At 32.4% G+C, this 17,019-nt stretch overlaps 2 protein-coding genes across 5 annotated transcripts in view; one reads left to right on the top strand and one right to left on the bottom strand.

Moving 5' to 3' along the window:
• Positions 1 to 17,019, top strand: part of LOC149487278 (uncharacterized) — a 102,880-nt gene that overhangs the window by 1,326 nt on the left and 84,535 nt on the right. For 2 of the 4 annotated variants that reach the window (XM_089697577.1, XM_089697576.1), the window contains exons 1-2: positions 4,279 to 4,424; positions 14,038 to 14,207. In XM_089697577.1, coding sequence (XP_089553703.1) covers positions 4,379 to 4,424; positions 14,038 to 14,207 — 216 coding nt within the window. In that variant the 5' untranslated portion in view covers positions 4,279 to 4,378. Of the gene's footprint in view, positions 1 to 4,278; positions 4,425 to 14,037; positions 14,208 to 17,019 lie in introns of those variants that run through there. The other 2 variants (XM_089697575.1, XM_089697578.1) reach the window with 2 other exon arrangements.
• Sym (symplekin scaffold protein) overlaps positions 1 to 17,019 on the bottom strand; it is a 127,024-nt gene that overhangs the window by 43,813 nt on the left and 66,192 nt on the right. The gene's annotated exons all lie outside the window — the stretch shown is intronic.

The raw sequence follows: 17,019 nt of genomic DNA, 5'->3' as shown, positions 1-17,019 counted from the left end.
AGCCTAAATTAGTTCCAAGCCCAATAGTCCAAAGGTAACAACCCTTTAGTTTCTGTGATCTGTGGTAACAACTAACACGACATTCATTGACTGGGCGGTACGAAGTTCGCCGGGCCAGCTAGTATATAATTTATAATCTTATTTATTTGTTAAAGTGAAACTTTTATTACATCGTCTCAAACTTTTTGGTCTGTGTAGCGCATGTCGCGTGTATCGCGGCTGCCGAGTAGGTATACCGACCGGCAGCCGACCGACACGCGACATGCGCTACACAAAGCAGTGTTCGGAACCGTTCGAACAGTTTCACTTTTACCGTGGTTTCATAAAACCACACAACATTTTTTTTTTCTAAGTTAAGTCTAAATTAATTTAAATATTGTACTATAATAATTGATGTCTCTTAATAATAATAATTTAAGTAAAATTAAAAAACACGGCAAATAAAAATTAAAGCCCAAATAATAGGTCTAAAGCTTGTACGATTTCTATGTATTTTAATCATCCACCATCGTCTTTGCTTTCTTCTTTTTTTCCTTTTTTCTTATAATAAAAATTTGTCAACCCGAAAGTAATAGCTGCCACAAGCTCGTCATCCGCCATGTTTGCCGATTCGGAATGTTATAAATGTTCGCCAAGCATGTGGATGGCTGTTTGTGTTGGCTGATTGTAGTTGGTGTTTGGGACTTCGTTTCCTGTTTGCGGTGTTTGTGACAAACGCAACAAGCGTGTGAATGCCCCTTAATCTATACTAATATTATAAAGCTGAAGAGTTTGCATTACAAAAAGGAGTAGGTATAATATAATCTGAAATTTGGCTTTATAAATAAAACACATAGACTCATTCGCCCCTATTATTTTAATTTCAAATATGTAGTTTACAAATTAGGACAGCGTATACAATTTTTTCTCTCGCACGTAAACATAGCGTTTATTGACCTCCAGGCTCAAGTGTAACCGGTCTTTCGATTCGATGCCTCCTAAGTATAATGAGTCAACTGATATTTTAGTAATTTTACAGGAGAGGGATTTGAAGGCAAATCATTTATATTTTTATGAAATCAAATTAATTCGAAACAAAGTAAATGTTTTTTTAATAAAAATTGTAAGCCCTTCCTTTGGTATAAAATGATTTTGCTGATTTTTGTTCTTAAATGGTATTTTATGTAGATGAATGGGTATACGCCGCGGCCGGCGGGACTCAATAGTAAAATGGTTTAACTACCAGTTATATTTATGTACGTTGTTCACCAAAATCTATCGTTAACACAAAATCACATGAAATAATGATTGTCATTTTATTAATTTAATTTTACTTTTGTTTGTTTTCGGGTTTGTCTATCTCAATAAATAATAAAATGCTGAAATTATGTCACTTGACTCATTATACTAGGAAAGTAATTAGCAAAGTTAATATTTGAAACCTCAACGTATACTGGACAAATGTTACTGAAGTTTATTTTTAGGAATTTTTTCTTGTAATACCTTTCGATGTGTGGAATTAATAAAAGCTAGGAAGAAGAACATGAATAAGAAACAAATAACAACTCATTTTGAAGAATCACAATGTATTTTTCGCCATAATTAAGTAGGAATATCTTTTTAACATAATAACTTTACTAAACGCTACAACGTGAACAAATCGCTATTAAAAAATATCAATTGGTAACTTACGTTTAACAATAGTGAAAATTATAGAAATTAATAACGTAGTAATCCAGGCATATTTATTTAGTTATTTATTTATTAGAATTAGTTGAAATCAATTAATTGATAAAAAAATAAATGAAATTCCTCTTTTTCGCTATAATTAATTACGAATTTCTTTATAGCTACAAGTAAAAACAAATCAACATTTAACAAATTAACAATGTTCCATCATCAAAGAGAAATAAATTAATAACGTAACAGTCTGGCATTTCTAATGCTCAAAAAATATCACTTTTAACAAATTAGAGTCATATATCTATAATCATAAGTCAGAATCGCTGTCGTTAGCTGCATAAGAGTTCGTTGAAATCAAATTATTATAAAATAAATGATACTCTTTAGGAATTACCAGTGTCTTACAAAGATCCATCAAATCTTTGTGCTTATTTTGGTCAATAGGAATGGGTATCTGATAAGCTAAAGAAATATTATCTACGTCAATATTTAACTCTTTTCTATTTCGTGTAGCTTTTGATATCTTTACACAATCTAATGACTTGTAACAACATCTTGGTATCTCGTTTTACAAAACAGCCTATATGGATAATCCGCTTAAACTAGTTCTTCTGTTACTTTATTCCAAGGCATTTTTGATCCATCATTGGTAGTTGTCCAGTTGTTTATAAGTTATAGCTTTGATTTAAAGTGAGTGAGACACTTTAGTAACTTTGTATGGCTTTTCATCGGATTTGGCAAAAATAAAGCTGTAGCTGTCTTTCTTCTGGCTTTCAATTATAGCGTGCATACTGTCGCCTTCATTTGGACCCACTAATAGAAACTAACTTTGAACTAGCTAGTTCAAAGTATGTTATAGATATAGTTTGTTATAGATATACATTAAGAATACAATTCTGTCTCTATTTTGGCCTCCACAATTGTCTGACCTGAACTGGTAATCTTTGACACCATTATCCACCGTGTCTTCTATAAACTTGAAAACACAGCTGGAAATTTCATTAGCGCCTCTCTTTGCTGTCTGTTGATGTCATAAAAAACAATAACCATAATATCATTAATTCATGTCATCAATCATCATAATATCATCGATTCCTGTGTAAATTTTTAAAATTTTCGCGCCCTGTTTGACTGCATTCTGGTTATATTATTAATTTAACACGTTCCGGGACAGTACGTCGAGAGGCGGGCCGCAGATTCCTATGCAATATGACACATGAATTTCCCATACAATTTCGCCCCCCGCCTGACGACGTTGTGACATATCACACGATTTCTGTGGGGTGCTATATGACACTACGTCTGTCGACATCCGACGTCTGTCGACAAACTCCTTCGCATTCGATTTCCAGTTTGAGAAAATCGAGGCTTGGTGTCAAAAATACTATCACTGGAGTCAGACTCGTCTTCTGGGGGGTTCATAATTTCTGTCGGATGCGTATTCTCCATCCCCGTCGGAAAAAGGATCATGATTTTCAGACTCTGATACTTCTTCACCGGTGACCGTTTTCTTCGTCCAGAAGACGTCTACATCTTTGTATTACTTGGTTATACAACTAAGTATAACCACTAACACCACAGTAATACAAAGATTGCAGAAATAACATACCTACCTACAGATAATAGGTATAATCTTTAACACTATAGAAATTCAAGGATTTCGACAAGATTTAACAACAGTATTTACATTTTAAACGTTTGTACTTATTCGTGAACACATTTTATAACAAAACAACTATAAAATACAATTAATTATGAACTAATATCTCCATTTTGCGATCGTGTTCCGTGGCGTTGACTCGAGCGACTCGAGGCTCCCGCGATGTGACACAGTTCTGACTGAAGTGGGGGGATGCGTATACGCGCACCCGCCTCAGGACGTTGTGTCACAACACGAGACAAGTTTATCATGAGTGCGTTTAGTTTACTTGTGTGCTCATAAAACTTCACGATGTGACACTAGATAGTTCTAAGTTCTTGTAATACGACACTAATACGTCAGCCTACTATATATTCTATGGTTGACGCCCGTTGCTCGACGGGCTGTCATATTTCGAAGCTCAAACTCAGCCGTCGACAGACGTTGTGTCGTATTAAATAGGAATTTGCGGCCCGCCTCTCGACGTACTGTCCCGGAACGTGTTAACATGTTAAAGAACAAATTATTACCTAAAATTGCGTGCTTAATTGCCGCCATTCATAGTCTACTGAGCCGATATAAACTTGTATATCGATACAAGTTTATTGTGTCCCCCCTCACGCCCCGCGTACACTGGTACAATGTTATTTAGATCAGTTTACAATGTACGATTTTAACTGATGTTGAAATTGATTTAGTATACCTGAAATTATCTCGGTAATTATTGTACTTTTTTAATTTTTTTTAACACGAACGTTAAGATCACGATTTATCATGTTCGTTTATATAAAATTATGAAAATACCTAAATTTGTTAGTTGACTCAGTATACTTAGGAGGCATCGAATTGATCGCTTCACAATTCGTACGAATATTATTATATTAGGACATAGGTACCATCTTATCTTTTTCAAGCGATTCAAATTTGAATGTCATTGTTGAGTGTTGAATCTGTATTTAGTACTATTAGTAGCGTTTAGCTACTATTATGTATTCTGTGCTATTAGATTGTTGATAAGGAATAGACGTGGATAGTGTTGTGATTTATAATTTGTACTAGTGATGTTCTATAGCAGTGATGGATAAAATATATTTCACGATAAACGGAGACCGATTTACTTTGAGTGAGTAGTTATGACAATTTTTTAGATACTTTAATATTAAAATGAAATTATATTAAGAATTCTTCATTTGACTTTTGACGATAATAATCGTTGTTAGTTTTTGAATTATAAGCCCATAAAACTTAAACCAAGACATAAACTAAAAATGCATTTATAATATAAATGTAAGTATAACCACAGACAATATAATACTATACTAACTAGTACTATTACTTACAATATAGGTAAAATATAAATATGTAGGTAACATGATATTATGAATTTTTAAGTGCATTTTAAACAATTCTCAATATTTTACCCTCAAAAAGCTCGTAGAATTTACTTCACTTGTCACTTGTACAATCCACTTTAAAATCTCGTGAAATAACATTAAAAATATGTTATAATATAATTAAGATAAATTTTATTATAACATATTTGTAATGTTTTTCTTACAAATAGAAACCGCATCCATAATTCCGGATATGACCTAAGTATCTCAAACATGAAGTTTATGAATTTACGAATAAATTATTTTTATATGCAGAATGCAGAAATATTATCGGGCATAATTATTTATACATATAAATTATGATATATTCAGGAATGTTCCACACTTTTTTGTAATTAATTTATTCTAAGAGCCAAATGTAGACCTACGACAAATCGCATATTTTGAAAAGCTATTTCTTTAGAAGTCTTAAAGGCCTTAGCAAATATTTAAAGTTCATTTGTAACAAAAACACGAGAAATTATTATTATATTTTTTCAGTGCATTATTAATAGTCTAAGATCCTACTGCATTATTATAAATATACAGGGTGGCCCGTTTACAGTGGTCCAAAAATTTTTTTCAGCTTGAGGGCATCATGAGTAATCATTTAAAACATACTTTAGTTAAGCGAAAACTTATGGTTTAGAAATTATGATTTTTTTTATAAATAATCCGGAGTTTCAATATTTTTGACACGAAACCACTCTGTTATGAAAACTACTGGACCGAATTGAATGAAATTTGGTATAGGTATAGCGCAATAACCTACCTATCGCACTATAGGCTCATCTTGTGTAAATAATTAGACTGCATTTTTTTATTTTAACTTTTTCTGTAGTTTTTTGAATTTCTCGGCAAAATATGGATTTTTCGAAAAAATCCTGTGAAAAAAAAATGTACCACCAAGGTTTTGCTGCCTACTGCTAAAAACTACCTTAACATATGGTTATTCTTTACACAAAAAATCATAGTTGTCCTTCGATTGTAACATCTTCAAAAACAACATCATGTACATTAACACATGAAAATCGAAAAATTACGAAATTTACCATAATTTAATTTTAATCATTTGGAACGGCCAATTTTTGATTAAAGAACCATTTATTGCCATAAAAGTCTTTACAAATCAGTATTCACATGGCTATAAAACTTAAAATGAATGAAATAAAATTTTAACCTGCCAGCCATGATAACTTTATTCTAATGTCCATTTATTGAGTTTTTTTTTTGGTAATTAGATTTTATGTTTAAATCTTAATTAAAGGTTTGTAGAATTAATAAAACAACATAAATATTAATTAACATATTGTTTATTTTTTACAAAAGGTTTTCGAAATGCTGTCCGCCTTTCGCTAAACATAATCTGCATCTGCGTAAGAAATTTCTTCGATGGCTGCCGGCTTTCTTTAATGGCTGTTATAGCCACACATATTAAAATGTCACGTAAACTGTCAAATACGGGCAATTAGAATACGTTTTTAAAATTGTAGTTTTATACATCTAGCTTTATTTAGTGCATAAACAGATTTAAATAAAAGCAACACAATGTTATCTATACATATAATAAAATCGTAGGAAAGTCAAAACTGTACATTGAATATTTTTTTAAAAGAATACATAATCCATGATCTATAATCGATATAGAAGCCAATAACATAGTTTTTAAAATTTTTGTCTGTTTGTCTGTTTGTCTGTTTGTCTGTTTGTCTGTATGTTTGTCCAGGCTAATCTCGAAAAGTACTGCATAGATTGACTTCAAATTTTGCATGAATATTACTAACAGGTCGAGTGAGGCTTTTTTAAACATATTATCATGCTATCACCTCCGGGGGAGGAGCTGTGAACCTTTTTTTTTTCTTACGTATTCCGTGTATTACGACAGCGTACAATCTAAAGACTCATGTTTAAATGTTGGTTTCGGGTAAGCCATGCTATTATCTAGCTTTACACAATAAAAACTATGTCATTTACGTAATTTGGGCAGAGAATCAGTTTAATGAATTTATTAGTATACAAATTTGAAACAGCGCCATCTATGAGATTTCGTAAAAATCAAATCAATTTACATGTTAACACTACTGGACACAATGTTAAAAATTAATAATTTAAATATAATTATGTTATTTATTTATTTAACTCTTTAACCCATATCTTCCCTTCCCTATAAGGTGCGCTTATAATTCGTGTGAACTGTGAATATACTACATTTTTAAAAGTGAGGGTAGATGTTTATTATTTTAAGTCAAACTAGACACCATTACAGTTAATCTAATATTGTTTGTGTTCATTGGTTACATTTTTAAAAATCTTCGTGTTTTAAAAACTCGATAACGAGGCGGGACTCGAACCAGCATTCTTTAGTGGTCGAATTTTTTCTATTCTTTATAAATTTATTGTTTATGAATATTTATAAACAATAATACAAAAAGGTTAGTTCGTTGATAATTATTATTCCTTCATCATTTACATGTTGTAAGTAAAAATATACTTTGACTGTTAATACTTTTGTTCAGTATTTACCTGTATGATTATTGCTTGGTAATTAATATAATATTTTCATGTCGTATACCTAATTAAAAACATAAGTTTGATGTGAAACTAGCTGGATTTATTTTTACACACTCACAGTCTTATATTTTGTGTTAATGTTAAAATAGTATTAATAGTGTAAATCATAATATTTTTTCACAATTAAAAATATTTCCTTTTTTTTGATGGTATTGGCATCGAATTAAACCGCGCTGTCGTTTCGTTCACAAAAAGTGAAGTTATGAGGACCGAATATGTAGCCGCCTCAACTTACGGAAACGAGAGTAACCTGCGTTGTCTGTTAGTTATTGTATAGTCGAATTTAACGTTACATGGAAATTGGAATCTAATTATATGTATACTTATATACTTATATTAAATCTGTAGAGGTCAATTCTGTACATGAAATATATTTCCTAAATAACTATCACGAGGTGATTAGGGATCGACACTGACGCCAAAAATTTTTCCATCTGTCTGTCTGTATAACCGTTATAGAAACAAAAACTACTCGACGGATTTAAACGAAACTTGGTACAATTATTTTTCATATTCGTGAGCAGAGCAGTAACTCCATTTTTAAGCTTTCGTCGCGTGTGCAACCTACGGGTTAAAGCTACACAGAAATCAAGTATGAAAGAAATGTTCTCCATATTATATAAAAAATATCTCCTGACATCATAAATGTCTATCTTTTATGGTTGAGCTTAGGAGTTCAAAGCTTTCTGATTATATTTGTCTACTAGCTGTGCCCGCGACTTCGTCCGCGTGGAATAGTGACTATGGGACCTATGACCATGGGCTCAGGGTGGGGCAAGAATAATTGTTTTTATTTTCATGCGTCCACTCCCACGCCCACTCCCAGGCCCACGCCAACGCCCACGCCCACTCTTCCTACACTTCACAATTGGTACCTACCAGATCAAAGCCAGGGTAAGCGCCCCACCCAGCCCCACCGTGGCTACGCCCATGCTGAATTACTACTTAACATACAATTATTGAGTTTACTCAATAATTGTATGTTAAGTATTATACGTACTACCATAAATAATTAAAAGTATTGTTATTAAAGTTTCTTACTAAACTGAGCTAAAAAACTTACGTACCAACTTATTAAAGAAAATCAAGAAATGAAATGCCTAACCTATACCAATTAATAGTTACTACATAATATTGTAATTAAAAATTATGATTAGTATATAATATCGAAAATCAAAAAAGAAATGCCTAACTAATTCTACGTAAAATTTATTTTAAATTATGTCATATTATTTTTTAGGAACCAGGGGGGGAGAGGAGCAAATTCTATTTCCTTCCTTTCTTAAATGGATGTTTTTAATAATGTATGGTGTAGCCACTGATCAGCTTAATCGATACTCAATTTTTATCAAATCCAGCAACAAATCCAAATTAGATGTTTCCTGTCTCACGCACGTAACTAAAGGCTGAAGAGAGAGAGAGGGAGCACGTAACTAAACCGTTTAATCGAAGAAAAGTGTATAGAAAAAGGAATAAATAATTTCATAAACTTCCCGATGATCTTTAAAAATAAATTATTATATCATTTTTTTCATTCCCACTTTTACCCCTATGTAGGTATAATAAGTGGATGAAACGATTTTGATACAATTTATCTAAGAACCAGCGTCGGAAAATATGCTGCCTAACAAAAAAAAAGCCGCATCTAATTCGGTTTACCTGTTAGCCAGCTACGGTGCCATAGACACACACACACACACACACAGAAATACATAGCAGTCAAACACATAACACCCGTCTTTTTGCGTTGGGGGTTAAAAATATAATATGACATAATTTAAAGGACATTTTATGTGGAAAATTTACCTATTAGAAGTAACCATAATGTTAATTTGACCCCGCCCCCCCCTACTACCTCAGCTTACCCCCAAACCCTTGGGGAATTTTGATATGATCATCTGGACATGTAAAGGAATAACTGTAGCGTATAACAGATAAATTACGTTTTATCGTACACTGTACAGTGTACAATAGAATGCCTTAGCAAATGTTCGCCGTGATTACTTATAAATTGTCATAACTTTTTTATTTATGAACCGATTGACATGAATTAAACACTAAATGTTAAATGAAGATTACCACAATACATTAGTGAAAACCGCATCTAAATCGGATAAGCCGTTTCTGAGATTAGCGTGCACAAACATACATACAAACAGACAAAAAAATTTTTAACTACAGTTTTGGGTTCAAGATCGATTTAATAATAACACCTGCTAATTTTTTTCTACATATTTTCATTGTACAGACATCGCTTTTCCACAATTTTATTATATGTATTGATGATGATGATGATTGATGATTATAACACTCTCAGTCCGTTTCAACTTAATTTTTATTCACTCGCATCAGTGCCACCTAAAAAATCTTTATATCGAAATTCGAGCAAAGCTAAGAAAATGAGAAATAAGAGTTCTCAAGGATCGTTAGAGGTAAGAGGCTTACTATTGACCGAAAACAACATGTGTTATGCCGAGAACCTGAAACCGCTTCACAACGAGAATTGCGGCTCACAGCTGACCGCGAACGGCATGTACTATCCTGTGAGACCGAAACCTTCACTGAGAGGGTATAACGTCTCACAGCTGACTGCAAATGGCATATTTTATCTCGATAATCTGAAACTTTTACTCAATATGAAGACCGTTTGACAAATGATAGGGTGCACCATAATATTATTCGATCTCTTGAAGATGAACATGAGCATAAGCAATGACTAGAGTAGGGACGCGAATATTACCATTATTTGAGACAAGTACGATTAATAAGTTTGTTTAATGAAAGATTAAGAATTGAAACTATTTGGTCTCTTGAAACGGACGAATAGCGAGAGGCCCGTCTTACTGTAGACAGATTTCGAGTCTTAATGACTTAGAGGTAAACATAGAAGATCAATCTACGAATTCGGTGGTGTGGTCCGACAAATATAAAAGTGGGTTTGCTTATAACCTCACAATTGATTACAGATCATCTTCTGTATAGGCGATATTAACGTAGTATGTTCTTTTTGTAATGCTTTAAAGAGGAGTAAGGAGTCGGCTTTCGTTTGAAGATACACCAGAACCTTTGAAATCACTACTTTTAGAGGAACATGTGCAATCTAAACAGTTCTTAGACAACATTCGCTCTTATAGTAGTGCGTTTTAAATGATCCTTTGGTGCTCAACAATTATCAGAGGATCCTTTCATGCTTACTTTTAAGATACAAGGTCAAGTTTATCATTTGATAGGATCCCTTTTGCCTGAAGGCCAACCTAAGTTTCTTCAAATATATTTTGTATTCGACTACAACGAATAGTCGAATACAAGAAATCAATATTTCTCGAATTTAAAATATTACAATTTTTCCTACGGTAGGGCGACGAATGTATTTTCGCATAGTAACGGAGGGGAACTCACGGGGGGTCGAGTGACGCGGGCCACGTACCACAAACATGCTTAGTTTGTTGTACCGAGCGCGAAAGAAAGTCATCGTGTTTTTAGTAAAATTACTATGTAAACTAACGTAATTTAATACTTAGGTACATATTATATAATGATGCGCTCAAACTGTTAATCTACATTTAATTTAGATTATTATTTGAATTACTAAGTAATGTAGAATTTAAATCAAATTCACTCATGTTTTCCTCAGATTTTCGATGTCCTCCGATTTTAAGATTTTCTTATCAGAGTATTCAATTTTAATGTAGTTAATTTTTATAAGAGACAATTAAGAACATTCAAAAATAAAGTGTCACGTATTTTTTTTAAACGACGAATGACGAAAAACGACGTAATCGCGGACGAAGTCGCGGGCAACAGCTAGTTTGTTATATTTGTAAAATGTAAATGTAAATAGAAAACGGCCCGTATATCTATACTAATATTATAAAGAGGAAAAGTTTGTGTGTATGTATGTATGTATGTATGTATGTATGTATTGTTTTCACGCATAAACTACTGGACCAATTTTGATGAAATTTGGCACAGATAATCTTAAGACCCTGAGAAAGAACATAGGCTACCTTTTATTGCGAAATATGTACCACGGGCGAAGCCGGGGCGGACCGCTAGTTTTACATAACACAACAGTCCATGACCTCTTTACCTTACAATTACAAATGGACCAAATAATTATTCTGTTAACCATACCTACTAGATTATCGTTGTTTCAGTAGTGCTGTAGTGATTGTATGTATTATATTAGTTCTCTAAATATATACCTAATAAACATTCGTAGAAATTGTGAGATAAAATACTTTATTAACCGAAAATATAGGTAGGTATAAACAAAAAGATATAATTATTATGAAGATTACCTAAGTACAAACACTAATAAATAGTACCTTTATAAAAATATAATAGTTACCTAATGGATTACGATTATGTTATCAGTATCATGACTTATTTATATTTCTATCATTTAAAACATTAGATATTATATCATGTGCATTTTGCACATGCATCATACTTCTTGAGATAAACATTTATGTAAAATACTAGCGGTCCGCCCCGGCTTCGCCCGTGGTATATATTTACGTTTTCTCCACATAAGAACCATCCTCGTACTTCAAGGAATATAATAAAAAAAGAATTATCGAAATCGGTTCAGCCGTTCTCGAGTTATGCGCTTACCAACACATTTTGCGATTCATTTTTATATATAAAAGACTAGCGGTCCGCCCCGGCTTCGCCCGTGGTACATAATATTTACGTTTTCTCTACATAAGAACCATCCTCGTACTTCAAGGAATATAATAAAAAAAGAATTATCGAAATCGGTTCAGCCGTTCTCGAGTTATGCGCTTACCAACACATTTTGCGATTCATTTTTATATATAAGATTATGAAACGAGCTAATTGCCGCGCGTTTTCACCCGGGCCGCGGCCGCGGACGGATCCGCGGGCAAAATCATATTTTTCTATATTTCATGACGTGTTTTTCTGATGTACATAATATGTATTACCGCAAAGTTTCATTCAATGCGTCAAGCTCGTCAAGTATTTTTTGAGCCAATTCGTTTATAACATTCTTATATATACTTATACAAGGAAATCCTTCCTCTGTAAACTGTTAGTTGTTACCCTAGTATAGATAAAACAGTTCAGTAAAATTAGCACATCTAAAACTAACATGAACAAAGTACAAATAGCCCAAAATAGATTATTAAAAACCCTTTTTTGCTATAATTATCTCACTCCAACAAAGAAAATATATAAAGACACTAAAATAAGGGATATTTCGCAAATTTACGTCTATAATACTTGTATTCTGATACGAAAATTGTTTAATAAGGAAATTCATACAGATATCACTTTAACTAAGAGAAAGCGAAATTCTAATCTACGACAAAATATAATATGTATTGAGTATTGACCACCTAAATATCCATCCAGCCCGTACCTACTATATGGCTCAAAAAATTTACTTCATGACGGAGTTAAAATATATAATAGCCTACCTACAGATATAAAACAAGTAAAATCATTAGGATTATTCAAAAAGAAATTAAAACTTCATATACTACAAAATGAAAATATGCCCTGAAATAACTATCGTGTATACAACTTAAAAATATAAGTGAATAAAATAAAATCAGCAATATAAATAAAAATAACAACGATCACATACTTACTTACCTAGTTTAAAAAAAAAATCAAAAGTAAAATTACTTCAAAAAATAAATTAATATAATATAAAGTGTTAAATATAACATAAAAAGTATATATTTTATGATTATTTTAAAATAAAGAGTAAAAATCATTATGAATTATTATACTTATTCATATTATAAAAAAAAAAACAAGATTGTATTAATTAAATTACTTTAAATAGCTAAGTCAACACTATATTACTATTTACTCTAATTTTTAAATAAACTTACAATTAATATTTATTTTAGTTCATGCAATCGATGTCACATTTAGTTGCTTTATATCCGTGTAAACATTCCTCACGAAAACAGCAGTCATAAGACGATATTATTGCACAAAATAATCTCCACTCACCCGCAAATTTTTTAATTTTTTTTTGTCAAGGTACAACTTTGTAAAATACTGTGAAACTTTAGAATAAGTGAATTGTAAAATTCTTTGAAAATAAATGTCTCTAAACCTACATCTTATAGGTACAATAATATTATCCAGCTGCAATAATTAGAAAAAGATATTACATTGTATAATAATCAGTAATTATTTACCACGCTAAAATTACGCGTAGCAAAAATCTTAATATACCTATATAAATCTCGTGTCACAATGTTTGTCCTCAATGGACTCCTAAACCACTAAACCGATTATAATAAAATTCGCACACCATGTGCAGTTCGATCCAACTTGAGAGATGGATAGTTTAAACATGTAGGTACCACGGGCGAAGTAATAAATTATTCCATTGGAATCTTGACAAGCATTGAATAGTAGTAGACTAGAGATCCTTGAAAATATTTATTCGTTGCAAATGTCTAGCATTTATCACTATTTTGTCTATGTTCGTAGATATGTTTTTGACCGAAAATTGTTCGTTATCTGAAAAGATTTAAGTATTTTTGAATATAAGATATTAAGGTTATAGTTATTTTTTTTAGATTATAGATAAAGGTTCGATTTTGTCTAGTAGTTTAACCTGTAATTTAGTATTATATGTGCCAAATTTTCTTCTTGATCATATTCAGATTCATATCTACCCAATTTTGTAATATAACAAATGATAAGAATACCTACTCTTCATACTCATCAATAAAAAAATTACCTACTCATTACTCTTGAATGAAGAATTTATTTATTTATTATTTATAACATTATTTTCAGGCGGCTCCGAAGTGTCTCCAACGACCAGTCTCAATGACTACCTACGTAACTACCTGGGTCTTCACGGCACGAAGGCCATGTGCCATGAAGGCGGCTGTGGGGCCTGCGTCGTGTCTGTCTCCATGACACACCCTGGGACCAAGGAGAAACGGGTGTTTGCTGTTAATTCGGTTAGTATAGAATACTAGCTGTGTATCACGGTTTCTGCCGCGTGGCTCTGCTCCTGTTGGTCTTAGCGTGATGATAGATATATAGCCTATAGCCTTCCTCGATAAATGGGCTATCTAACACAGAAATAATTTTTTAAATCGGACCAGTAGTTCCTGAGATTAGCGCGTTTAAATAAACTCTTCAGCTTTATAATATTAGTATAGATTAGGTACTATTTGGTATAAGGACATATTGTGATAGTGTGTAAATAAAGGGGTTGGTCAAAATGTCGACTTTATGCCAGGCGCGGCCACAACCTAAAATTTTCGGGAGAGGACGGGAAAGGGTGTCTCTTAAGTTAGTATTTATAAATTATAATATAATAATTTTATTACACACATTATAATATCCATACTAATATTATAAATGCGAAAGTAACTCTGTCTGTCTGTCTGTTACTCAATCACGCCTAAACTACCGAACCAATTTTTATGAAATTGGTATGGAGATATTTTGATACCCGAGAAAGGACATAGGCTACTTTTTATCCCGGGAAAATGACGCAATCCCGGAAATCCCACGGGAACGGGAACTATGCGGGTTTTTCTTTGACTGCGCGGGCGAAGCCGCGGGCGGAAACCTAGTAGGTAATAAATGATTAACAAAATATAATATGAGTTTTATAATTTTTTTAATAAAAATAAAATGATAAATTACGGACAATACACGAATAATAAAAATACCTCAAATAAATCGTAAATATTTAGTTAACATCAGTTAAGACCCGTTATCAGACGGTTAAAGTTCAATGACATTGTGGCACAATTCTGTTAATAGAATACCAATTCAGAAATAGTAAACTAAAGGTATAAAAACACTTATTACCAACTTGCTTTCCGTGCGCGGGTTTCCCTGCTTTGTAGAGAACTTTAGAAATTATCTAGGTACTAAATTATTTCTCAAGAACCATATATTTCTCCTTATTATATTAAACCTCAACAAAATCCGTTGCGTAGTTTTAAAAAATTTACATAGGTTTTACATAGGGACGGACAGACAGCGACAACGGCTTTGTTTTATACTATGTATGTACTATTGGTTAGGGAGCCAGGTGCAAATTTGGTTAACTATTTCCTCTCAAGAGATAATTCGTCAGACGCATGAGAGTATAGTATTATAAAGCCTCGTGAACGTCAGCTGGCGCTCGGTTGGGGGGGTGAGCGGTTATAGCCTCCCACGCACATAGGAAAAAAAATACATTCATTCATTCATTTCCTCTCAGCTAAAAAATTGTCAAATTGTAGCTAACCCAATATCTCAACGAAAAAAAATAGTCAGCTGGTTACAACATGGTGTATTATACGTCAGCTGGTGTCTCGAACATGAAAGTTAAATTTAAAGAAAAATTTATTTTCCGTTATTTCCTCTCAAACAAAAATTTACCTGATGATAGCTTATATGTAACTGTGGATAAATATATATGTCAGCTGGCTGTATCTTGGTGGAAAAACCGTCAGCTGATACGGGAGGCTACAACTGCTCTTCCCCCCAACCGAGCTCCAGCTGACGTTCACGAGGCTTCATAATACTATACTTTGATGCATTTTACTAATTACCGCTTGAGAGGAACTTGGTCATAAAATCTGCTGCTGGCTCCCGGACCATATATTATAGTGACAAGAAATAATCCTCCTAAAGAGAAACGCAGATATTTTATAAACATAGCCGCATATAGGTACCTATTATGGAGATATTATTGATATTATTATACATAATATAGATAATAATGTAAACAATGCTTTTAGATAATATAGGTAATATATTAAATAGTAAATGGTCCAAATATTTATGTAAGTACCTAATTATTTTTTTTAACTTTTAAGTCAAAATAAAAACAAAACAATCATATCTCTTTGTAATCATTTGCAATCAATCAGTTATCTCATTTAAGTGTATCATAAATAAGTCGAATCGATAACTCTTAATAGGAGGTATGTATATCTGTATTATAATAATTAATATATTGTAATCGATATCTCTAAATAGTAGGTATTTAGACAATATAGTACCAAACTGCTGAGCTGCAGCATGCTTAATAGGTATGTTTTTTTATAAGAGTATAAAAGTAGGTTTTACATAGGTAGATATTAGAAAAGGTTAAGTTTAGCTTGAATTTAAAGGTTCGTAAAATTACATTTTCATCATTATAAAAGATTAAAATTTATTGCAATAGTTAAAAAAGACCCTACAATTTGGAACGAAATATCTTGACAAATCGTTATTTATGATGAACTAGCTTTCCGCCCGCGGCTTCGCCCGCTTTGTCTAAAACATAATCTATACTATCTATATTCTATACATAATATTATAAAGAGGAAAGGTTTGTAATTATGTATGTATGTATGGTTTTCACGCATAAACTACTGGACCGATTTCAAAAATTCTTTCACCATTAGAAAGCTGCATCTTCACTGAGCAACATAGGCTATATTGCATTTTCAAAAAAATTAGAGATCCTTACCAAAAATGCAATAATGTAACCCAAAGTGTAAAAAATTCCTCAATAAAACTTCTGTCATCGCGTGCGCTGCGGAATCTGTTGAAGATAGAACAAAAAAATGTTCTACGGTATTATAGAATGGATCAATATCTACAAGAAAGTCCGCGATACCATATGTCCATCTTCAGTAGTTATGTTACTACAACAACTTTTTTACGTTTTCAAAGTAAATGGAAGTGCCGACAGTAATCAAACCATGTTATCCATACACATATTAATCCTTATCCCATTAAATGATGTTTTATTATAGACTGTTTCAATACCAGCAAAAT

This window comes from Colias philodice, chromosome 7 (genome assembly GCF_061535455.1).
Source record: "Colias philodice isolate Cphi_HAF_F1 chromosome 7, ilColPhil1 Martin Lab GWU primary, whole genome shotgun sequence".
Taxonomy (NCBI): Eukaryota; Metazoa; Arthropoda; class Insecta; order Lepidoptera; family Pieridae; genus Colias; species Colias philodice.
The sequence above is the reverse complement of the archived record's forward strand: the minus strand, read 5'-3'. Positions and strand labels throughout refer to the sequence as shown.